The sequence below is a fragment of the Somniosus microcephalus genome, chromosome 7 (assembly GCF_052327205.1).
Source record: "Somniosus microcephalus isolate GS21.2 chromosome 7, FLI_Smic_1.0, whole genome shotgun sequence".
Classification (NCBI taxonomy): domain Eukaryota; kingdom Metazoa; phylum Chordata; class Chondrichthyes; order Squaliformes; family Somniosidae; genus Somniosus; species Somniosus microcephalus.
Window position 1 is genome coordinate 126466476 of NC_140993.1, and position 22850 is coordinate 126489325.

At 42.4% G+C, this 22850-nt stretch overlaps 1 protein-coding gene across 7 annotated transcripts in view; it reads right to left on the reverse strand.

The window, feature by feature from the left end:
• Positions 1 to 22850, reverse strand: part of rb1cc1 (RB1-inducible coiled-coil 1) — a 246401-nt gene that overhangs the window by 169785 nt on the left and 53766 nt on the right. For all 7 annotated transcript variants that reach the window (XM_085992919.1, XM_085992924.1, XM_085992923.1 and 4 more), the window contains 3 exons: positions 21435 to 21619; positions 926 to 1112; positions 746 to 827 (listed from right to left, as the gene is read on the reverse strand). In XM_085992919.1, coding sequence (XP_085849045.1) covers positions 746 to 827; positions 926 to 1112; positions 21435 to 21619 — 454 coding nt within the window. The remainder of the gene's footprint in view (positions 1 to 745; positions 828 to 925; positions 1113 to 21434; positions 21620 to 22850) is intronic.

Here is a 22850-nt window from a genome sequence, read left to right on the forward strand (position 1 = left end):
TCCATCCCCTCATCCCCGGGAGTAACCGAGTGAACCTTCGGATTAAAAGTGTAAAGAAAGCATTGGGGCTCATTTCTAGAGGAATAGAATTCAAAAGCAGAGAAGTTAAGTTAAACCTGTATAGAACCTTGTCTGATTGTCTCATGTTGTCGTAAAAGTTGTTGTCGTTGTTTTAAAATTTGCTCACGGATAAAAAGGTCGCGCTCAAAAGAGTTTGTGGCCTGCTCAGTACAAGAAAAGGAGGGTACATTGGCTGCAGGACTGGAGGAGGTTTCAGAGATAGGGAAGAACGAGGCTATGGAGGGATTGAAAAACAAGGATGAGAATTTTACAATTAAGACATTGCCAGGTCGGGAGTCAGACGAGCACAGGGGTCCAATGCATTCCTTTTTGAACACCATGGGATATGTTGCTATGCAAGTGTAAGTTGCTGACACCTACAAATTATTTTGTGCAGAATGTTGTAGAAATTATTTAAAAATATAGCGAGAAGTGCAACATAAAGGCTGTACATATAAATTAAATATTCATAAATACAAGGTCAGCAAAATTGTATTCATTAAATTATAAATGGTTAAGAGAATATATGCAAAGCAGAAAAATGAAAGAAAAAAAATCAGATTGGGGTCATATAAACAAGAGAAACATGATAAATTAGCGGCAAGTTAATTATCAAGTACAGATCACTAATGCTTCCCATTATGCCTTTATGCTATGAACTTGGGTAATGGAGAAAATAACTTACTAAACAGCTTTCCAAATGATTCCCTTTTTGCTCGCTCAGCTTCATAGAGTTGTTTCCCTTCTTTTACAAGAGCACTGGCCCACTTTAAAGTAAAAAAAAGTGTTAAATTTGCTTATTTCTAAATTCTGGATATGCATAGTAATATTGCATGGAGATATAGATTAGAATTGGTTAACATACCTCCCTGTAATGTTTAGTGAACATTTTCCGCCTTACTACCTCCACAACAGCAAGGCAGTACATTTGAGGAACAGTGCTGAGTGCCTCAACAATCCGCACTCTCTCTTGCAGTTCTGTCAGAAGTCGCAGTAAAGCTTGGAGCTTTTCACCATTCTGATCTGCGTGAAGCATCACATAACAGCACCACCTAACAAAGACATTAACAGAATCAGTGCCAAGTCACTCAGCAATCTTGAAACATGAAAGTGTCTGTATGTTCGTAAAAAGTGAAATGCATCGAAAAACTTCTGCAGTGGAATTCTGACAAATATAACTAGTTTGTTGTAAGTAATGGGACATAATTTGCTGCAGAAGTGAATCCAACGGCTTCTGCCATTAGTTAGACATGCCCTTGCATGTTTAGGTTTTTAAATTTTTGGCATCGCAAGTTGCTGAAACTGCGATCTGGTAACTTCACAACGAGGGGAAACAGGCACCTGGGACCTCAGTGAACAGGGATAACAACTGTGTACAGGAAACTCTTTGGTATCCGGCACTGACGGGACCGGGATGGTGCCGGTTGATTAAAAATTCCGGATGATGGAGAGGGTTATCTACCGAGACTATTTTTAACAAAACAAAAATTAAAAAAAATCAAGAAATGTGCAGTATATAGTAATTGGGTACTCACCTACAGAATGTGGTGTTAAATGGATGGTGGAAGATGCTTGATTAAGTACAGTACTGCCAGTTGAGGGTAATCCATAACTCTTTAATTACTTTACTGTATAAGTTTTGTTTTACTGTTAACAGAAAAATGGCAGATCGGAAGAGACTACCAGCAGCGCCAAGAAGCCGAGTAGTGGCAGTTTGGAGAACTACCCCCACTGACTAACTCGGCCACCACGGGAGACTCGGACACAGCAACATTTCCAGTTATTGAAGTGTTGTTTTCAGAGTATGAATTTTGCCGGTTAATAAGAGAATTCCGGATATTTAGGTGCTGTTTAAACGAGGGTTTCCTGTATCTCTAACTAATTAGATTGAAGGAGTGTGAAATTAATAGCCTAAGGACCGAGAAGGAAGTGTAAATTAGAGTGGGTGAATTCAATGTCAAATAAGGTACAGAAAAAGAAAAAGATTGGATTGATGAGAGAAAATATGGACAGAAGGGTTAAAAAAAAAAAGTTTACGTTTAAAAAAAGTTGAATCTCCGACAACAATTAAAACCTGAAGGAATGAGGCTTTACACTTGTAACGGTTAATTTTCAGTGCCAGTGAGGTTGACTGGCAGTAATTAACAATCATGTCATTAAATGGGTACTTAGACTTAAATTGTCACGACTTAACTTTGTGGTGAGTTTCGTTAGTGTCCACCACGCAAATAAAGCAACTTTTCGCCATTCAATTCAGCTCAACAGTGAGGCAGACAGAGAGTTGCAGTTTTCGAAGCGAACGGCAAAGCAGCGCATCTTGGACGGCAACTTTCGGATTTTTGCATTTAACCGTGCATCTGCCCTTACTTGAAGTTCCTGTACCATTTGCGCATAAATAACGGCGAGCACCAATAGCATCAGCGTTATTGTGACAGCAAATTATCACCCAATATATCAGAGAAATATCAAAGCACTTTGAAGTCATGTTTGTAGGAAGTAAATGTTTCACTTATGACAATTATACAGATTTTAAAAAACTATTTTACAACCAAAGTCCCTGCAATTTAAATAAAAAGTACCAGTTTATATAGTAACCAGTATTCACATAAAAGGTATATAATAGCCTTCATATGAAAGAATAATCTATACACCAGTGAGGAATCGAACCTAATTAAGAAAATCATTAGAGCACAATTCTCTTTAAAATACTTCTGATTAGAATCAACTGTCTCCCCTGCACTATACAGGAGGAATCAATATTGGTGCAATTTTCAATTCTTTTCAACCCAAGGCAGCAACACAAACAGAAGCTGCTATAAATTCCAGCCTACCAACCTCACAATCTATATCATTTATTTATCTACTAGCTGAAGTGCCCGGCGGTGCCGAGGGATTTTTGAGGGCATGTTGTTGTTGGAAGAGTGTGCGACGGACGGACGGGGGGGGGGGGGGGGCGCGCGACCGGGGGGGGGGGGGGTTCCCCGAGCCCCGCCCCCGATGTCCCGAGCCCCGCCCTCCCGAGGCCCGATCTCCCAAGGCTCCCCCCCCCCCCCCCCGGTCTCCTGAGGCCCAATCTCACGAAACCCCCCCCACCCCCAAGCCCCGATCTGCCGAACCCCGATCTCCCGAGCCCCGCCCCCCACCCGAGCCGGCTTCAAGAGCAGAGAGAGACACACCGCTGCGCAACCTATCGCGTGAGGCCCGGCCGGACTCAAGTCGCGCGCGTTGACTCCTGCCCCACCCGCCTTTACTAAGATGGCGGCGACGCTCGGCTCAGGCCCGCCCCCTCCAGCCTTCACAAAGATGGCGGCGATCACGAGCCGACGGGAGGTGCCTAGCTCGGGCACGGCTGGGCAACAGAGGCCCAGGCTTACAGGCCTGGAAAAACGGTGAAAAGGTAGGAAAATTCTAGATGTTAGAGAAAAGATTTACAAATTAATTAACTTTTTTTAAAAAAACAATGTGTGTTTTAAAAGCAACTTTTTTTTTGCTGGAAATGTAGATTTGAAAAGAAACACAAAAAGTGGGAAAAAGAAATGAAAAGTTTGGAATCAAGATGGCGGAGAGAGAGACAGAGAGAGAGAGAGAGAGAGAGAGACACAGAGAGAGAGAGACACAGAGAGAGAGAGACATCCTTTTATATATATAATATATATATAATATAGAGATACCAGATGGAAGTTCTTAACAGGCTAACTGTGCTCAAAACAACCAAATCCAGAGATATATGGGGGGAAAAAATTCAGTTGGTTGCACCTCCCGTTAGCGCCTTGAGGGCGCTAACGGGACACAACGCAACTAGCGCCCGGGCGCGGCACTGCCCACGGCTCCCGCAAAATTCAGCGGGAGGTTAGTGGTGGCGCTAACTGGTAGCGCCCTGTGGCGCTGCGCCGCTGGCGATGACGTCACTGGTGTGTACAGCGCCCCGCTCAAGAACTTCGGGAGCGCTCCCTGACTTACCACCCGACGCGATGTCCGACGGGTCAGACGGGCGTACCTGCGGCCGGGGAGGCGCAATTTAAAGGTGAGGTGCGGGGCGGCCATTTTTGTTGCTGGCCGCCTGCCAGCGCTCCCGTCCCAGACTTCCTGAAAGGCCCCCCTCCCGCGGAGTGCTGGCTGCGCTCCAAGAGCCCGGCACTTCGAGTGCCGGGCTCTTTTGCCTGCACTCCTGATCCCTGGGGGCCCAGCTGGGCCCCAGGTCGCGCTGCACAAGGCCCCTCCCCTTTAAGGGGAGGAAGGCCTGTAATACCGCGCCCCAAGAGGGATGCTACTTTTAGCGCCCCGGCGAAGGTAGCGCTTTTGGGGCGCTACTCAACTTTTCGCCCATGGTAATTATCCCAATGTTCAAAAAACAAGGGCGATTTCTGAAGCGCCAATCTCTAAGGGAGTCACCAAACACGGGGGGGGGGGTGGCGGGGAGGGCAGCATAACTGAATTGGTAACAGGCTAATGTAGTGCCCATATTCAAAAAGGGTGACAAAATGGATACTGGCAACTGCTGACCCATTAGTCTTATTTGCATTCCATGCAAAATAATGGAATCAATTATACTGGAGTGCATCATCACCCCGGCCGGGGTGATTTTAATTTAATTTGATAAGTTTAAAAAAAATTAAGCGAGTGTTTTTTAAGCTTCTTTACAGTACACTTGTTCGGTTGGGAGAGCGAGAGGCTCCACGCGGCAATGCAGAGAGCCCTGCAGATGGAGAAGAATGTCAACCAGAGTCTGCCGGATCTGCACAATATCTCCACTGGGAGCGCCGACCCTCATCTGTGAATTCCTGGAGACCCATTATCCAGATGAACAAGTGAAGACGACCAAGAAGCTTGGAGATCACATCAACTTGCAGAGACTGGGACCCCTGCCTTGTAGGCATGAGGGCTTGTGACTTTGTACAAAGAGCTGAGACTTGAGCTCTGTAAATGTCATTTACTGTAAAATGTTCAAAATTTAAATTAGAAAAAAATCAGGAGTAAACGCGAGAACCATTTGTACAACTGCCTACTTAACAGCAGTGAGCATGGATTCAGAAGGGGAAGAGCCTGCCTGACCAACCTTTTCGACTGCTTTGAGGAAGCCCAATAGCGTGATGTACCTTGACTTCCAAAAGGGTTTTACTAAAGTTCCCCACAAAAGGCTATTAATTAGATTGATGGCTGCGGGGACTCAGGGTAAACTCTGGGAATGGATAAGAAACGGTTTGGCGCGTAGGAAACAAGAACGCATTTGAGGAGTTTTATCAGAGTAGGGGGATGGGGTGTGGGAGGTAGTATTGATTGGGGTACCTTGGGGTTTGCTACTGGGGTCACTCCGGTTTCTAATTACATCAATGACCTAGATTCAGAGACTTGATGGTCAAATTTGTAAATGATACCAAACTAAGATTAGTGGAATCAGAGAAGGCAGCTCAGAAATTACAGAATGAGTTGAATAGAATATGCAAGTAGGTAGAACAATGGCAGATGACATTTAATGCATGCAAGTGAAAAGTGCTACACATCGAAAGGACAAATAGACCATGTGCATATGCAATAGTGTTGAAATAGCTATGGATGAAGTTATGAGACATAGGAGCCTTAGTAGACTTGACATTAAATATATCCAATCAATGCAGAGAAACAATCAATCAACAAATCTAACAGGATGTTGAACTACATAGCCAAAACAGAAGAATCATCTAGAATTCAAATCAGGAGGTAATGATTAAACTGTATCGTGCTTTGGTCTGACCATACTTTGAATACTATGTCCAGTTCTAGCTGCCAAGAAATGAGTGCGCAGAGAGAAGATCCACATGGCTATGAGAGTTATGAAGAAAGACTGAATATACTTGGGTTGACTTATTAGCAAGAGTTGGATTTTCAGCTTGGAAAGGAGGTAACACAGATATACAAGAAAGATAGAAAAAGTTAACCCAGAATACTACTTTAAATTAAATTTTAGAAGTAGAACAAGGGGACACAAGTACATGCTAGTAAAAGTTAATTTTAGGGGCGATATCAGGAAATTCCTCTTCACACAAATTGTAATCAGCATGTGAAATAAACTTCCAGATAGAGTAGCGAAGGCAAAAATTAGAATACAGGAAACTGTTATATCCGGCACCGACGGGACCGAGCTGTTGCCAATCTATCAAAACTGCTGGACATACAAAGTTAATGTTGAAGCATACGGAGATTTTCATCTCCGTATCTGACAACAAACACCGTTGCTTAGCAACAGCTTCAAACAGTCAGCCTGTACCTTGGAAGCGTCTCTGTAGCTTAGCAACAGCTTCAGAGAGACTTTCCAAAGCCTGACTGTTGGAAAAAAAGCGCCACGAGAAGAAAAACAACTTAACAGAACGGCTCCTGATTTCTGCCGGTAGATCGAGGTTTCCAGACATACAACCTCCGGATAAACCAAAGTCTCCTGTATAAGAAACAATTGGATGCTACAACTGATGGGATGTTAGGATCACTCAAAGAATTAATTAAAATAGGCCAAATGCTGTTCCTCATCTGTAATTATCGTGATCTATATTTGAAACTTTGTAAAATACAGATCATTACCCATAGCATTGCTCATAGACAAAATTTAAAAAAAAATCTTCTTGTGCCTGTTTTGCTTGTTGTTTTCCACTTTTTCCCCTGCCCCTCACTTTTATGTTTCACTTAGTTCAAGGGAGTTGAAAACTGGTATGGTAGATGGACTATCCTATCCTCCTAAAGTAAGTAATTTGGCCATCATTCATTATACTCCACTCACCAAAACAGGACCTCTTCATTAGGCTACAAGAAATAAAGAAACCAAGCCCTATTGGAAGGTTTACTAACTGGACTTGAGTTACATGCCCAGTTAATATGTAGCACATTCTAACAAAACCCTAACCCTACTTATAGACCAGTTGTATTTCCACAGGATGCAATTAGTTGAGAGCACAGAAATACTATTGGCCCCAACGACAATAGGAGAGTACCCTTTTTTATGCAACAGTACAATACAACAATTGTTCCCATCCCGGCTGGACAATAAACACAAGATGCTACTAATTCCTCGTCCAAATAAAAGTGTTGATGTCACTTCCCTAGACTCCAACTTCATCCCTCTCCCTGGTCACTGCCCGAGGCTGAACCAGATAATTTGTAACCTTGGCATCCTATTTGATCACACATCAACTCCAAGACTGCCTACTGCCACCACCGTAACATCACCGGCTCCATCCCTGCCTCAGCACATCATCTGTTGAAACCCTCATCCATGCCTCTGTTACCTCTAGACTTGACTATTCCAGTGCTCTCTTGGTCAGCCTCCAGGCTTCCATCCTCCATAAACTTGAACTCATCCAAAACTCAGCTGCCTATATCCTAACTCGCACCAAGTCCCATTCACCCATCACCCCGTGCTCACTCAGCTACATTGGCTCCTGGTCCAGCAACACCTCGATTTTAAAATTCTCATCCTGGTTTTCAAATCCCTCCATGGCCCCACCCCATATCTATCTCAGAAATCTCCTCCAGCCCTACAACCCTCAGAGATCTCTGTGCTCCTCCAATACTGGCCTCTTGCGCATCCCTGATTTTAATCACTTCATTAGCGACCGTGTCTTCAGCTGCCTGGGTCCCAAGCTCTGGAATTTCCTTCCTAAGCCTCTCCTCCTTTAAGTTGCTGTTTAAACGCCACCTCTTTGACCACAGTCCTAATATCTCTATGTGGCCCGGTGTCAAATTTTGTGAAGCGCTTTGCGGTGTTTTAGTACATTAAAAGGCACTACATAAATGCGAGTTCTTTTAATGATAAACTAGGCACGCAGCAGCGACATGAGAAAAAAAGAGCTTCAACCTCCCAAGGCTCAAGTACCACTACTCTCTAAACAGGAGGCTAGTAGCAATATTTTTAGATATAATCTCACCTCTATCATAACTGTTCATTCAAAGAAAGTTAGCCATAGCTTGCAAGGATGAGAACAATTTTAAATCAAGAACCCAATACATCAAGCACCTTTCACTCTTCCTTACAATATTCAGGAATACACACTTATTTAAGCGGAGCTGCATTTCAGATCCCAATTCAAAATAAAGCAATTGTTGAATAACCTTGTTTTGTTTTTAATTCATTCATGGATGTTGGCATCATTGGCAAGGCCAGCATTTATTGCCTATCCCCAATTGCCCTCGATAAGGTGGTGATGAGCCACCTTCTTGGAACTGCTGCAGTCTGAGGTGAAGGTACTCCCACAATGCTGTTAGGGAGGGAGTTCTAGGATTTTGACCCAGCAACGATGAAGGAAGGGCAATATATTTCCAAGTCAGGATGGCACGTGATTTGGAGTGGAACTTGCAGGTGGTGATAGAAACATAGAAAATAATAGGAGGAGGAGTAGGGCATTCAGCCTTTCGAGCCTGCTCCGCCATTCAATATGATCATGGCTGATCCAATGTGCCTGCTGCCCTTGTAGGTGGTAGAGGTTGCAGGTTTGGGAGGTGCTGTAGAAGCAGCCTTGGCGAGTTGCTGCAGTGCATCTTGTAGATGGTACACACTGCACCTATGGTGTGCTAGTGGTGGAGGGAGTGAATGCTTAAGGTAGTGGATGAAGTGTCAATCAAGCGGGCTGCATTATCCTGGATGGTGTCGAGCTTCTTGAGCGTTGTTGGAGCTGCACTCATCCAGGCAAGTGGAGAGTATTCCATCATAATTGGTTTTGCAGCTTAATCCTTATGCCATATAGTTTTCAACTTGCCAGTATTGCCACTTTTCAGTTGGCAGGACTCTTGCTCAAATCAGAAGTTACCCACTCTGAGCTTGAGCATGTATTCTACGCCGATACTTTAATGCAGTACTCGGGAGTGCTGCACTTTTGGAGGTGTTGTCTTTCAGTTGAGATGTTAAACCAAAACTCGGTCTTTCCAGGAGGATGTAAAAGATCCTCGACACTATTTGGAGGAGTGGGAAGTGTCAACATTCCATCATTGTCCAAAAACAGATTAACCAGTCAGTCATTCAGCCTTTTCACTATTTGTGGGATCCTGTTGTACAAACATTGGTTACTGCATTTAACAGACTGCACTTCGAAAGTAAATTCATTGGAAGCGTTTTGGGACATCCCAAGAATGTGATGAAGTTCTATATAAAAGGCAAGTTCATTCTTAAATTTGATTGCTTTTTGGAAGCAGCCTGCACGTACATTAAATGTCATGCCAACACTACTTCTAGCCTGCCTGACAGAGAAAGTAATACTGGAGCCTATTTGCAGTTTGGAAATGTTCTTCTTGCTGTACCACAAACAAGCACAGATTAACATAGGATTACATCGGATATACAGCACAGAAACAGGCCATTCGGCCCAACTAGTCCATGCCGGTGTTTATGCTCCACTCGAGCCTCCTCCAGTCTTTCCTCATCTAACTATCAGCATAACCCTCTGTTCCCTTCTCCTTTATATGCTTACTAGCCTCCCCTTAAATGCATCTATGCTATTTGCCTCAACTAGTCGCTGTGGTAGCGAGTTCCACATTCTCACCACCCTCTGGGTAAAGAAGTTCTTTCTGAATTTGTTTTGATTTCTTGATCACCTTATATTGATGGCCTTTCGTTATGCTCTTCCCCACAAGTGGAAACACTCTCTTTATCTACTCTATCAAAACCTTTCATAATTTTAAAGACCTCAATTAGATCATCCCTCAGCCTTCTTTTTTCACGCGAAAAGAGACCTAGTCTGTTCATCCTTTCCCGACAGGTATACCCTCGCATTTCTGGTATCATCCTTGTAAATCTTCTCTGCACCCTCTCCAGTGCCTCTATATCCTTTTTATAATATGGTGACCAGAATTGTACGCAGTACTCCAAGTGTGGTCTAACCAAGGTTCAATACAAGTTTAGCATAACTTCTCTACTTTTCAATTCTACCTTCTAGAAATAAAATCTAGTGCCTGGTTTGCTTTTTTTTTTATATGGCCTTGTTGACCAATGTCGCTACTTTTAGCGATTTCTTTATTTGTTCTCAGAGATCCCTTTGCTCTTCTACCCCACCCAGACTCGCACCCTCCAAGTAATAAGTGACCTCCCTATTCTTGCTACCAAAATGTAATACCTCACATTTATCTATGTTGAATTTCATTTGCCAATAATAGGCCCATTCTGCAAGTTTATTAATGTCTTTGTAATTTAATGCAATCCTCCTCAGTATTAATTATCCCCTCAATTTGGTGTCATCTGCAAATTTAGAAATTGTGTTTTTGATTCCAAAGTCTAAATCGTTAATATAAATTGTAAACAAGTGGTCCCAGCACTGATCCTTGTGGAACACTACTACCCACCTTCTGCCACTGAATAGCTACCCTTTACCTCTACTCTCTGTCTTGAAGCCAGCTAATTATTCATTCTGCTACTTGACCTGACTCCGCATTCTCTGACCTTATTCATTAGCCTATTATGTGGTACCTTATCGAAGGCCTTTGGATATATCTACTGCATTACCCTTCTCCAGTCACTGTTACTTCTTCAAAAAATTTAAGGTTGGCCAAGCAAGACTTTCCCTTCTGAAATCCATGCTGACTATTCCTTATATTTTTGGCTTCTAGAATTACATCGATTTTTCACCTTTCGTAGGGATTCCATTATTTTTCCTACCACCGATGTTAAGCTAACTGGTCTATAGTTCCCTGGACATGTTCTATTTCCCTTCTTAAATATAGGTATTATGTTAGCTATCCGCCAGTCCTCTGGCACTACACCCTTTACTACACATATTTAATAATTCGTTAGAAATGTCTCCGCTATATCTTCCCTAGATTCTTTTAAAATGTGCGGATGTAATCCATCCGGACCATGGTTTTTTTCCACCAAGTTTGGATTCGTTTATTTAACAGATCTCTATTTTAAATGCAGTTATTTCATTAGAGTTCATGATCCAATGGCAAGTCCACCTGTTCTATCTCCCTGGTAAATACTGAAGCAAAGTAATTATTTAATATTTCTGCCTGTGGTATTATCTTGTCCATCCCTTAGTGGCCCTATTCCCATCCCGACCTTCCTTTTTTTTTTAAATTTATGTGCCAGTAAAATATTTTACTATTTTGTTTTAAGTTCCTTGATAATTTAATGTCATAGTTCCTCTTTGCCTTCCTGTTTTATTGACTTCTTTCCTAATCTCTTCCCATTTTCCCTCATCATGCTCTCCCCTGAGGTCCATGTACTTAGTGTATGCCTCTTTCCTTACCCTCAATTTTTCCCTTATGGCTTTATTCATCCATGGCGTCTCATTAGTGTTTAGTTTGTTCTTGTTTTTTTAGCGGAACATATTTTCCCTGGGCTCTGTTGAATACCGTTTTAAATGTTTCCCATTGCTGTTCTACGTCATTGTTTGCCAATATGGTTGCCCATTTTATTTTCCCAAGTTCTATTCTCAGCCCCTCAAAATCAGCTTTTCTCCAAACTATTACCCTAGTCTTCATCATACTTTTGTCCTTCTCAATTATTATTTTAAAGCGTATATTATGGTCACTATTGCCTAGATGATCCCCTATTTTTACTTTACTTATCTGCTCTGGTTCATTCCCCATTACTAGATCCAATAGCAAATCCTCCCTTGTTTGGCTTTTTACATATTGGGTTAGAAAGGAGTCCTATACACATTATAGGAGCACATTCCCTTATCCCCTTTACCTCCCTCTTCTGTCCAATTAATATCAGGGTAGTTGAAATCCCCATGATTATTATTTTATGCTTCTTACTCATTTCCCTAATTTGATTGCATATTTCTTCCACCTCCCTTCCACTATTAGGTGGCCTGTAGACTACCCCTATTAGTGTGATTGATCCTTTATTATCTTTCAATGAAGGACACCATGGAAGCACAGTAACACAAAGCTTTTCCTCACAGATACATATTCCAGGTTATGAGAATTACTTTTCAAAGTTCAATATTCAGCTCGCTATTCCAAATTACTATATTTCAGTTCACAAGGTATGCTTGAAGTGCAGTGCTGAGTGTATGCCGTCGTAAGCCTTCTGAAAGGCTCCGCAAGTTCCGGGTTTCCACATGCGCATAAACCCAGAACTTGCGATGTCATGGTACGTCTTGACAGATCTAATGAACAGACTAGAAATTCATTTTCGCTGGCGCAGAGTTGGGCTGCCCAGCAAATGCCTACGAAACGCTTACGCCTGGTAGGGCCCGCTTTCACCAGCTTAAGGGTTAATAGAAATCTAAAATTTAAATATAAAAAATGCACAAACACAAAATTAGTTTATGCAAAATTTGGCCCGGAATAAAATGTTAAAATTATTTTTCAAAAAATTGCATTTTTATTGTATTTGCTGTACTGAAGGGACTTTTAATTAAAGTTGAAAATGAGAACATTTAGTTTTATTGCAGTTATCTGAATTGTTTAATTATTTCAGGATTCCATTAGGGTTTATGGTGATTCAGTTCGTAAGTGGAATCCTCCTTTCTCATTGGAGGACCTGGCCCACATGATTCCAGGGACCCTTCCGAACTGCCTGCGTTCCTGGGATCCATGGGCCTTTACACAGGCATACGCCTGGAGGCCCAGGACCTGAACGCTCCTAGCTTTGAAGCCAGGAGGTAAGTTGGTAGATGTATCGTGGGTTGGAGGCGTACTCCAGAGGTACGCCTCCGACCGCAAATTCAGGGCCGTTAATTCTGTTTCTCTCTCTCCACAGATGTTGCCTGACCTGCTGAGTATTTCCAGCATTTTCTGTTTTTATTTCAGATTTCCATCATCCACAGTATTTATGCTTTTGCTCCTTCACTATCCTCATTTCTCAGCCCTCCCTCCTATGCACAAATATTCACTCCACTCAACATCTAACCCCTCAACCTCCCTTTGCAAGACCTCTATCCAGCTCTTCCCAAAGTAATTGATTCCAACACTTGCTCTTTCCGTAGTTACCTTCACCCGCACCATTATGACCCTTATCCTGGCAACAGACAGTGTCTTTTTTTCCACTCTCAGCTTTAGTGTTGTCCTACACCATGACCCTTCATCTCAGTTTTTCAATTTTAAAAAAGTTAATCATTTTTAGTATGACTAGTCCATTTAAAAAGAAACTGGTCTCAGTTTAGCAAGCATTAGTTTGAAACCTTCCATTATAAATGGAAATAAATCAAAAAGGCAATGACACTGCTGCCAAAACAGAAGTGTATTTTTGACAGCTTACAACAGATGTCTATGCATCTTACTCAATAGAAGGGCTATATGAATCTTACCCAATTACATTTCAATCAAATATTTTTCCAATATATCCAAAAAGCAAATCAACTAGGGTTACAGCCAAAACTAAAAAAGCGAGAGAATCTGGTCATTTTTCTTCGTTACAATTCAAAAATTAACTTCAATAATCTGTTTATTGCAAATAGCAAAGACCCTCCAGCTCAGGAAGTGGTTTGTCTATGTAACTGAAGGCAGATTTAAACCGAATTAAAAAACCTCACGGCATTACATGGAATCCAAAAGCAAGTTTACAGTTGAACAAAACACGAGAACTACCAAATTATTTTTAACTTTATAACTTTAGCATTCAATAATGGCTCTGACAACAATCCTGTACGTTCTGTTCTGCCACTTAAAACCCAATAACCTTATGACTAATTAAAAAATATCCTCTGGTAGAGTTGGAGCTTTGTAGCTCAGTGTAATGAAATCTGTTTGTCTTGGTCCTGTATTCGTTTTGCACTCATGTATATTACCCTCCCCCACTGTGTATAGTTTCACTTCCTCTTTCCCGACTAACCTGGGAGGTTCCAGGTCTTGGCTCTTGGCTCCGCCCCTGACTTCTCTTACATAAAGATCCCAGGATCTGTATGACTCATTCCTGTGAACCAGTCGGTGTGTTGAGATGTTAGCTCTGATCTTAGTGATTAAAAGCCAACTTGTTTAAGTCTACAACTTCTAGTTTTGTGGTTATTGAAGGCCCATCACTCAGTATATTAGGCAAGAAATGACTGGAATAAATTGGCTTGAAAAGAACACTTTTCTCATTGTATTTGTACAGTGCCAAACACAAAATGGCATTTGTTTCCCGTTCCAAAAACTGAGCAAATTTGAAAAAATAAAATCTAGACAATCTCAAAATTAATACGCTTGTATTTTTGCTACATATGCTGCTTATTTGGGAAAAAAAAAATCATTCTCTTGAAAAAGCTGGTGCTGGAAGCAACAAGTGCTAATTTTTTTTAAATTGGTAACCTGCCACACAAAGTTAGAAGTTTAGATCACTCTCCAACTACGTAATGAAACACTACACTTGAAAGACAAATCAGCCATTCTTCCTCAACTAACACATGTAAATGTGTACAGGGATTGAACTAAAAAAAGCTCTTCAGTTTTGTACTTAGTGTAAAAAGTTAGCACTTTGGTTGTATAATGTTCTCTCAAAACAAAGAAAATAAATATATAGATATATGCAGTCAGTGATTAATGTGCAGGCATCTCAGTACATCACAGGACAGTTCTTACAGTGCCATCATCTGATCAAACGTTACTTTGCACGCCTTCGTTCTGTCTTTGGTATAAAAATGAAAAGCCAAATTGCCAAAGTCGTATGCTCATTTCAAAGGGATGCATACTTCAAAGCGAAAAATATTGAATGCCTACAAATAGAAAATAAGTTTGCAATCCACAGGGCAAAGTTACCTACACACATTTCAAGAAATTAAAAATGGGTCTGTGTTCACTGACCCCCATCTCCCTTATTTACAGAATTAATTTCCTGGATTGATTATACCACTTTAACCCTAGGTTAGTTTTTAAAAGGCAAAGAATAGTCATTATTTTGGTGGGAGGAAGAAGAGCAAGAGAAAAGAGAAGGTTGAGGAAAGAGGCAAGAGACAAGATAGTCACCTACCTAGATTAAAAAGTTTCAATTCCATTTGAGGAAAATGCAGTTGTTATTACATAGAAACATAAAAGATAGGAGCAGGAGTACGCCATTCGGCCCCTTGAGCCTGCTCCACCATTTAATGAGATCATGGCTGATCATCCAAATTCAGTACCCTGTCCCTGCTTTCTCCCCATATCCCTTGATCCCTTTAGCCTCAAGAAATATATCCAACTCCTTCTTGAATATATTTAATGAATTGGTCTCAACTGCCTTCTGTGGTAGAGAATTCCACAGGCTCGCCACTCTCTGGGTGAAGAAATTCCTCATCAGTCCTAAATGGCTTACCTCTTACCCTTAGACTGTGACCCCTGGTTCTGGACTCCACCGCCATCGGGAACATCCTTCCTGCATCTAGTCTGTCTAGTCCTGTTACAATTTTATAAGTTTCAATGAAATCCCCTCTCATTCTTCTAAACTCTAGCGAATATAAGCCTCATACATCATTCCTGCCATCCCAAGTATCAGTCTGGTGAATCTTTGCTACAGTCCCTCCATGACAAGAACATCCTTCCTCTGATAAGGCGACAAAAACTGCACACAATACTCAAGGTGTGGTCTAACCAAGGCTGCAGCAAGACATCCTTACTCCTGTATTTGAATCCTCTCGCTATGAAGACCAACATACCATTTGCCTTCTTAACCGTCTGCTGCATCTACATGCTTACCTTCAGCGACTGGTGCACAAGGACACCCAGGTCTCGTTGCACTTCCCCTTCTCCCAATCTATTGCCGTTCAGATAATAATCTGCCTTCCTGTTTTTGCCACCAAAGTGGATAACCTTGCATTTATCCACATTATACTGCATCTGCCATGCATCTGCCCAATCACCCAACCTGTCCAAGTCATACTGGAGTTTCTCTGCATCCTCCTCACAGCACACACGCCCACCACCCAGCTTTTTGTGTCGTCTGCAAACTTGGAGATAAATTACATCTAGTTCCCTCGTCTAGATCATCATCATCATCTTAGGCAGTCCCTCGGAACCGAGAACTTGCTTCCACATTAAAAATGAGTTCGCAGGTGACGGATTAGTCCAATGCGGGACCTACAGTCTCTGTCACAGGTGGGGCAGATGGTGGTTGAAGGGACGGGTGGGTGCGCTCCTTGCGCTTGCTCCCGGCAAAGAGACTCGAGGTGTTCGGCACCTTCCCGGATGCTTCTCCTCCACTTTGTGCAGTCTTGGGCCAGGGATTCCCAGGTGTCGGTGGGGATGTTACACTTTTTCCAAGGAGGCTTTGAGGGTGTCCTTGAAGCATTTCCTCTGCCCACCTGGGGCTCTCTTGCCATGCCGGAGCTCCGAGTAGAGCACTTGTTTTGGGAATCTCGTATCAGGCATGCGGACAATGTGACCCGAACATCGGAGCTGATTGAGCGTGGTCAGAGCTTCAATGCTGGGTATGTTGGCCTGAGCAAGAACACTGACGTTGATGCGCCTATCCTGTCAATGGATTTGCAGGATCTTGCAGAGGCAGCGTTGGTGGTACCTCTCCAGTGCTTTGAGGTGCCTGCTGTACATGGTCCATGTCTTTGAGGCATACAGCAGGGTGGGTATCACTGCTGCCCTGTAGACCATGAGCTTAGTGCCGGGTTTGAGGTCCTGGTCTTCAAACACTCTTCCTCAGGCGACCGAAGGCTGCACTGGCACACTGAAGGTGGTGTTGGACTTCGTCGTCGACGTCTGCCCTTCCCGAGGCATGTGTATATATTGTGAATAGCTGGGGTCCTGGCACCGATCTGCAGTACCCCACTAGTCACTGCCTGCCACTCTGAAAAAGGCCCGTTTATTCCAACGCTTTGCTTCCTGTCTGCCAACCAGTTCTCTATCCAAGTCAGTACCTTACCCCCAAATCCCATGTGCTTTGGCTTTGCACGCTATGCAGGACCTTATCGAAAGCCTTCTGAAAGTCCAAATACACCACATCCATTGGTTCTCCCTTATCTATTCTACCAGTTACATCCTCAAAACATTCCAACAGATTAGTCAAGCACGACTTACCTTTTGCAAATCCATGTTGACTTTGTCCAATCCTGTCACTGTTTTCCAAGTGCTCTGCTATTACATCTTTTATAATGGACTCGAGCATTTTCCCCACTACCGATGTCAGGCTTACCGGTCTATAATTCCCCGTTTTCTCTCTACCACCTTTTTTAAATAGTGGGGTTACATTAGCTACCCTCCAATCCATGGGAACGGTGCCAGAATCTATAGAATTTTGGAAGATGACCAGCAATGCATCTACTATTTCTAGGGCCACTTCCTTAAGTGCCCTAGGATGTAGATTATCAGGCCCTGGGGATTTATCGGCCTTCAATCCCGTCAATTTCCCTAACAATACAGATTTCATTCAATTCCTCCCTCTCATTAGACCCTATGTTCCCCAACATCTCTGGGGGGTTATATTTGTGTCCTCCTTTGTGAAGACAGAACCAAAGTATGTATTTAATTGGTCAGCCATTTCTTTGTTCCCCATTATAAAGTCCCCTGATTCTGACTGCAAAGGACCTACGCTTGACTCCACCAATCCTTTTCTCTTCACATACCTGTAGGAGCTTTTAGTTAGTTTTTATGTTCCCTGCAAGCTTAGTCTCATACTCTACTTTCCCCCTCAATTAATCCCTTTGTCCTCCTTTGCTGAATCCTAAACTGCTCCCAATCTTCAGGTTTGCTGCTTTTTCTGGCCAATTTATCTGTCCTCTCCTTGGATCTTATGCTATCCCTAATTTCCCTCGTTAGCCACGATTGCGCCACCTTTTTTGTTTTATTTTTATGCCCGGCAGGGATGAACAAATGCTGTAGTTCAGCCATGCGATTTTTAAATGTTTGCCATTGCCTAGCCACCGTCAACCCTTTAAGTAACGTTCCCCAATCCATCCTACCCAACTCGTGCCTCATACCATTGTAGTTTCCTTTATTTAAATTCAGGACCCTAATCTGAGTCAACTACTTCACTCTCCATTTTAATGAAGAATTCTATCATATTATGATCGCTCCTTCCCAAGGGGCCTCACACAAGATTGCTAATCAATCCTTTCTCATTACATAATACCTAGTCTAAGATGGCCTGATCTCTAGTTGGTTCCTCGACATATCGGTCCAGGAAACCATCCCGTATACATTCTAGGAATTCCTCCTCCACAGTATTGTTACTAATTTGGTAAGCCCAATCTATATGTAGATTAAAGTCAGCCATAATAACTGCTGTGCCCTTATTGTATGCGTCTCTAATTTCCCGTTTAATGCAATCCCCAACTTCAGCGTTACTGTTTGGGGGTCTGTATACAACTCCCACTAATGTTTTCTGCCCCATGGTATTTCTCAGCTCTACCCATACAGATTCCACATCATCGGAGCTAATATCTTTCCTTACTATTGTGTTAATCTCCTCTTTAACCAGCAATGCTACCATACCTCCTGTTCCTTTTTGCCTGTCCTTCCTGAATATTGAATTCCCAGCCTTGGTCCCCCGGGAGCCATGTCTCCGTAATCCCAATTATATCATATCCGTTTACATCTATTTGCGCAGCTAATTCATCCACCTTATTACGAATGCTCCTCGCATTAAGACAGAAAGCCTTCGGGCTTTTTTTTTTATATATAAACACCCTTGGTCGTGTTTTTTTTTTTTTTTTTTTTATAAACACTCTTATTCTCGTATCCCCAAATACTACCATTGCCACCCTTGCGATAGACCCGCCCAACTCTTCCTTTCTACTAAGTGACTGAGTCCATAGGGTCCAAAATGGTGATGGACATTGAAGTCCCCCATCCAGAGTACATTCTGTGCCCTTGCTGCCCTCAGTGCTTCTTCCAAGTGGTGTTCAACATGGAGGAGTACAGATTAATCAGCTGAGGGAGGACAGTAGGCGATAATCAGCAGGAGGTTTCCTAGCCCATGCTTGACCCGAAGCCATGAGACTTCATGGGGTCCGGAGTCAATGTTGAGGACTCCCAGGGTCACTCCCGACTGTATACCACTGTGCCACCACCTCTGGTAGGTCTGGCCTGCCGATGGGACAAGACATATCCAAGGATGGTGATGAGTCTGGGACATTGGCTGAAAGGTATGATTCTGTGAGTATGACTATGTCAGGCTGTTGCTTGAATAGTCTGTGGGACAGCTCTCCCAATTTTGGCACAAGTCCCCCAATGTTAGTTAGTGAGGAGGACTTTGCAGTGTCGACTGGGCTGGGTGTGCTGGTTGTCATGTCTGAAGCCGGTGCCCAGGTCGACGCCATGTGGTCCGTCCGATTTTATTCTTATTGTTTCTCTTGGCGGTTTTGTACAACTGAGTGGCTTGGGCAGTTAAGAATCAACCACATTGCTGTGGGTCTGGAGTTACATATAGGCCAGACCAGGTAAGGACGGCAGATGTCCTTCCTCAAAGGATAATAGTGAACCAGATGGTTTTTAGTCACGATAATCTGATAGTTTCATGGTCACCATTATTGATACTAGCTTTTTATTCCAAATTTATTTAATTAACTGAATTTAAATTCCACTGCTGCCGTGGTGAGATGTGAACTCATGTCTCCGGATCATTAGTCCAGGCCTTTGGATTACTAGTCGAGTAACATAACCACTATGCTGCCGTTCCCAATCAGCATCTACAAAATTCAGTACCATCCAGGTATTTTTAAAAATTTATTCATGGAATGTGGGCGTTGCTGGCAAAAGGTACAGATACTCCCGCAGTGCTGTTAGGGAGGGAGTTCCAGCAATGATGAAGGAACAGCGAAATAACAACAGAAAATGCTGGAAAAACTCAGCAGGTCAGGCAACATCCATGGAGAGAAATTTGAGTTGATGTTTCGGGTCGAACCCTTCTTCAAAACTGGAAAGAAAAGAAAATAGATCGAAGGCAGGGCTGCGATCGGGCAAAAGAAGTGAAAGAAACAAAAGTAGTAAAAGAGCTAGACGAGATGGTAATAGGCTGAGATTAGGTGTAAAGTGTACTGGCAGGACAAGAGATAGCTGCCAGGTGAGAGAGAGAAACAAAAAGAAAAGGGGGGGGGGGGGGAAAGGAGTGGAAAAAAAATATTTTCAAGTCAGGATGGTGTCTGACTATGAGGGGAACATTGGGTGGCGTTGTCATGCGCCTGCTGCCCTTGTCTTTCTAGGTGGCAGAGGTCGTGGATTTGGGAGGTGCTGTCGAAGAAGCCTGAGCGAGTTGCAGCAGTGCATCTTGTAGATGGTACAACACTGCAGACATGGTGTTTTAAGCTGGTGGTTGGGGTGCCAATGAAGCAGGCTTGATGTGTTGAGCTTCTTGACTGTTGTTGGAGCTGCACTCATCCAGGCAAGTGGAGAGTATTCCATCACACTCCTGACTTGTGCCTCGTAGATGGTGGAAAGGCTTTGGAGTCAGGAGGTGAGACACTCGCCGCAGAATACCCAGCCTGTGGCCTGCTCTTGCAGCCACTGTATTTATGTGGCTGTTCCATTTAAGTTTCTAGTCAATGGTGACTTCAGGATGTTGATGATGGGGGATTCGGCGATGGTAATCCTCAAGGAGAGGTGGCTAGACTCTCTTGTTGGAGATGGTCATTGCCTGGCACTTGTGTAATTGTATTGTTGCTGAACTACAGCAACAATTTAACACACAATTACATGCATCAGTGCAACTATAAACAAATGCAGAATATATTCCACGCCACTGCACCCTTTTTAAACAGTTGAAAATAACCACTGTTCTATGTGCAGTGGGTCAGATGATAAAGCTATCTCTAAATTGTTCCCCAGAGGATAACAGAATGCATGCCACACAAACCACAAAACACCCTGTATGTCTTTTGCAGGGGGAAAAACTCAAAATCTACACACACTATTTTTAAATGAGCAGATGGGTACTTGATTTTTGAAATACTACTCTACCAATAGTTTCAGAAAGCAAAAATGGCTATCTTCAACTAAAGGTTTTTACTTCCATATTTTATTTTACCATTTAGGTAGTAATGTACAACAACCAAATAGTGCCAGTGCACTGTGTGTAGAATTGGCATTGGAAAAGCAAGTAAGCAAAATGCAACTGTGCCAATGTTTTAAGATTACATATCCCCCATTCCAAGTTAAGTAAAATTAAGTAAAATTCAAGAATGGGTTCCAACAGTATAAATAAAGGGTGATGGGGAACTTAGAGATAGATAATAAAGCTCTTTATACAGTTCAAGAACTGGAGCATCAGTTACTGATACCACAGTGCCTTAGGGAGAGAATACTCCAATACTTGTAGCACTAGTGGGCTACCATTTATCTGCAATTCTACCTATAAATTGAATTCCACTGCTCCCTCCAAGTCTCCAAGGAAATTGAAATTACTTATCTTCATAACCAAAGATATTTCACTTAAAAATAATTCTAAACTAGTCACACACTCCTGCAACTAACTTTGAAATAAAAAGTTCCTTTTTTTTTTGCAATAAGACTGGTAATTGCTACTTCCTTTCCAGAGTGTCTGACAAAGCTTTTCCCTCAAACATGATTAAACTTACTTCAATCTGACTTGCAAGTTGTTTGCAAGTTCCTGCTTAGCAGTGGTACATTTCTGTTTAATATCCAGCAGCTTCTTGTGGTTTGTTAACATAATCATTAACTGATTTGCATGACTCAGACATAAATCAGGAAGAACTGATGGGTCTTTCAGGTTTTCAGCTCGCTTCTGATTAGCTAAAAATCCCTGTTGGTATAAAACAAGGCATTAATTATGCAAAACTCATCCATAAGTTACATCTAAGCAGTACAGAAACATTTCAGAATATAAATACTATATGGGGTTTACATAATAATGCCTGCAATGTACTGCTCACAGTATCACACTTCACATGGCTTATGGAACTCAAAATTTGCATGAAGTACCACTCCCAGACACACATTCTATTTATAAAGCATAATTTATTTCCTTCAACAGTTTAATGTTTTAGTTAGTTTTTGGCTGATTTTGGGCAGATTTCCAAGCACTTATGCAGTAAGAGGCTGTAAAGAAAGTGATGTTTATGTGAAGTGGCCCACAGTCAACACAAAACTGTCAAAAACAAATTTAAATAGGATGCATATGGAAATGGGTGGTTTGTGAAAAATTGTCAGTTCCAGTTTAAAGTGGCACGAAGAGGCAGAAACTAAACTGCCTGTACGTCATTGGTACATCAAAGGATTTTTATGGGTGATAAATTTCATGATTAAACTCTTATCCAACTCCAACAAGAAATTAAAGACAACCATTTTTATTTAACCGAGAAATCAAAGTGAAGAGCTATCAGGCATGACAGTACCAAAGTTAAAAACTGTTGGAGAAAAGAGAGAAATTGAGCCTATACTCTCCTGGAGTTTAGAAAAATATGAGAGGTGACCTCATTTGAAACATACAAGATTCTGAGGAGGATTGACAGGGTAGATGCTGAAAGGTTGTTTCCCCTGGCAGGAAAGTCAAGAATGAGGGGGCACAGTCTCAGGATAAGGGGTCAGCCATTTAAGACTGAAATGAAGAAGAATTTCTTAACTCAGTTGAGTTTTTGGAATTCTCTACCCCAAAGGGCTGTGGATGCTGAATCGTTGAGAATATGCAAGGCTGAGACGGATAGATGTTTGGACTCTAGAGGAGTCAAGGGATATGGAGACTGAGTGAGAAAGTAGAGTTGAGGTCAAAGATCAGCCTTGATCTTAATGAATGGCAGAGCAGGCTCGAGGGGCCATGTGGCGTACTCCGGCTCCTGAGTCTTAGTTCTTATATTATGTAAAACTTATGTAGAACATAAGAGCAGGAATAAGCCATTCGGCCTTTTGAGCCATTCATGGAGAGGTGGCTAGACTCTCTCTTGTTGGAGATGAGCCATTCAATAAGACCATGGCTGATTATCTACCTCAACTCCACGTTCCTGCACTATTCTCATATCCCTTGATTCCCTTAGTAT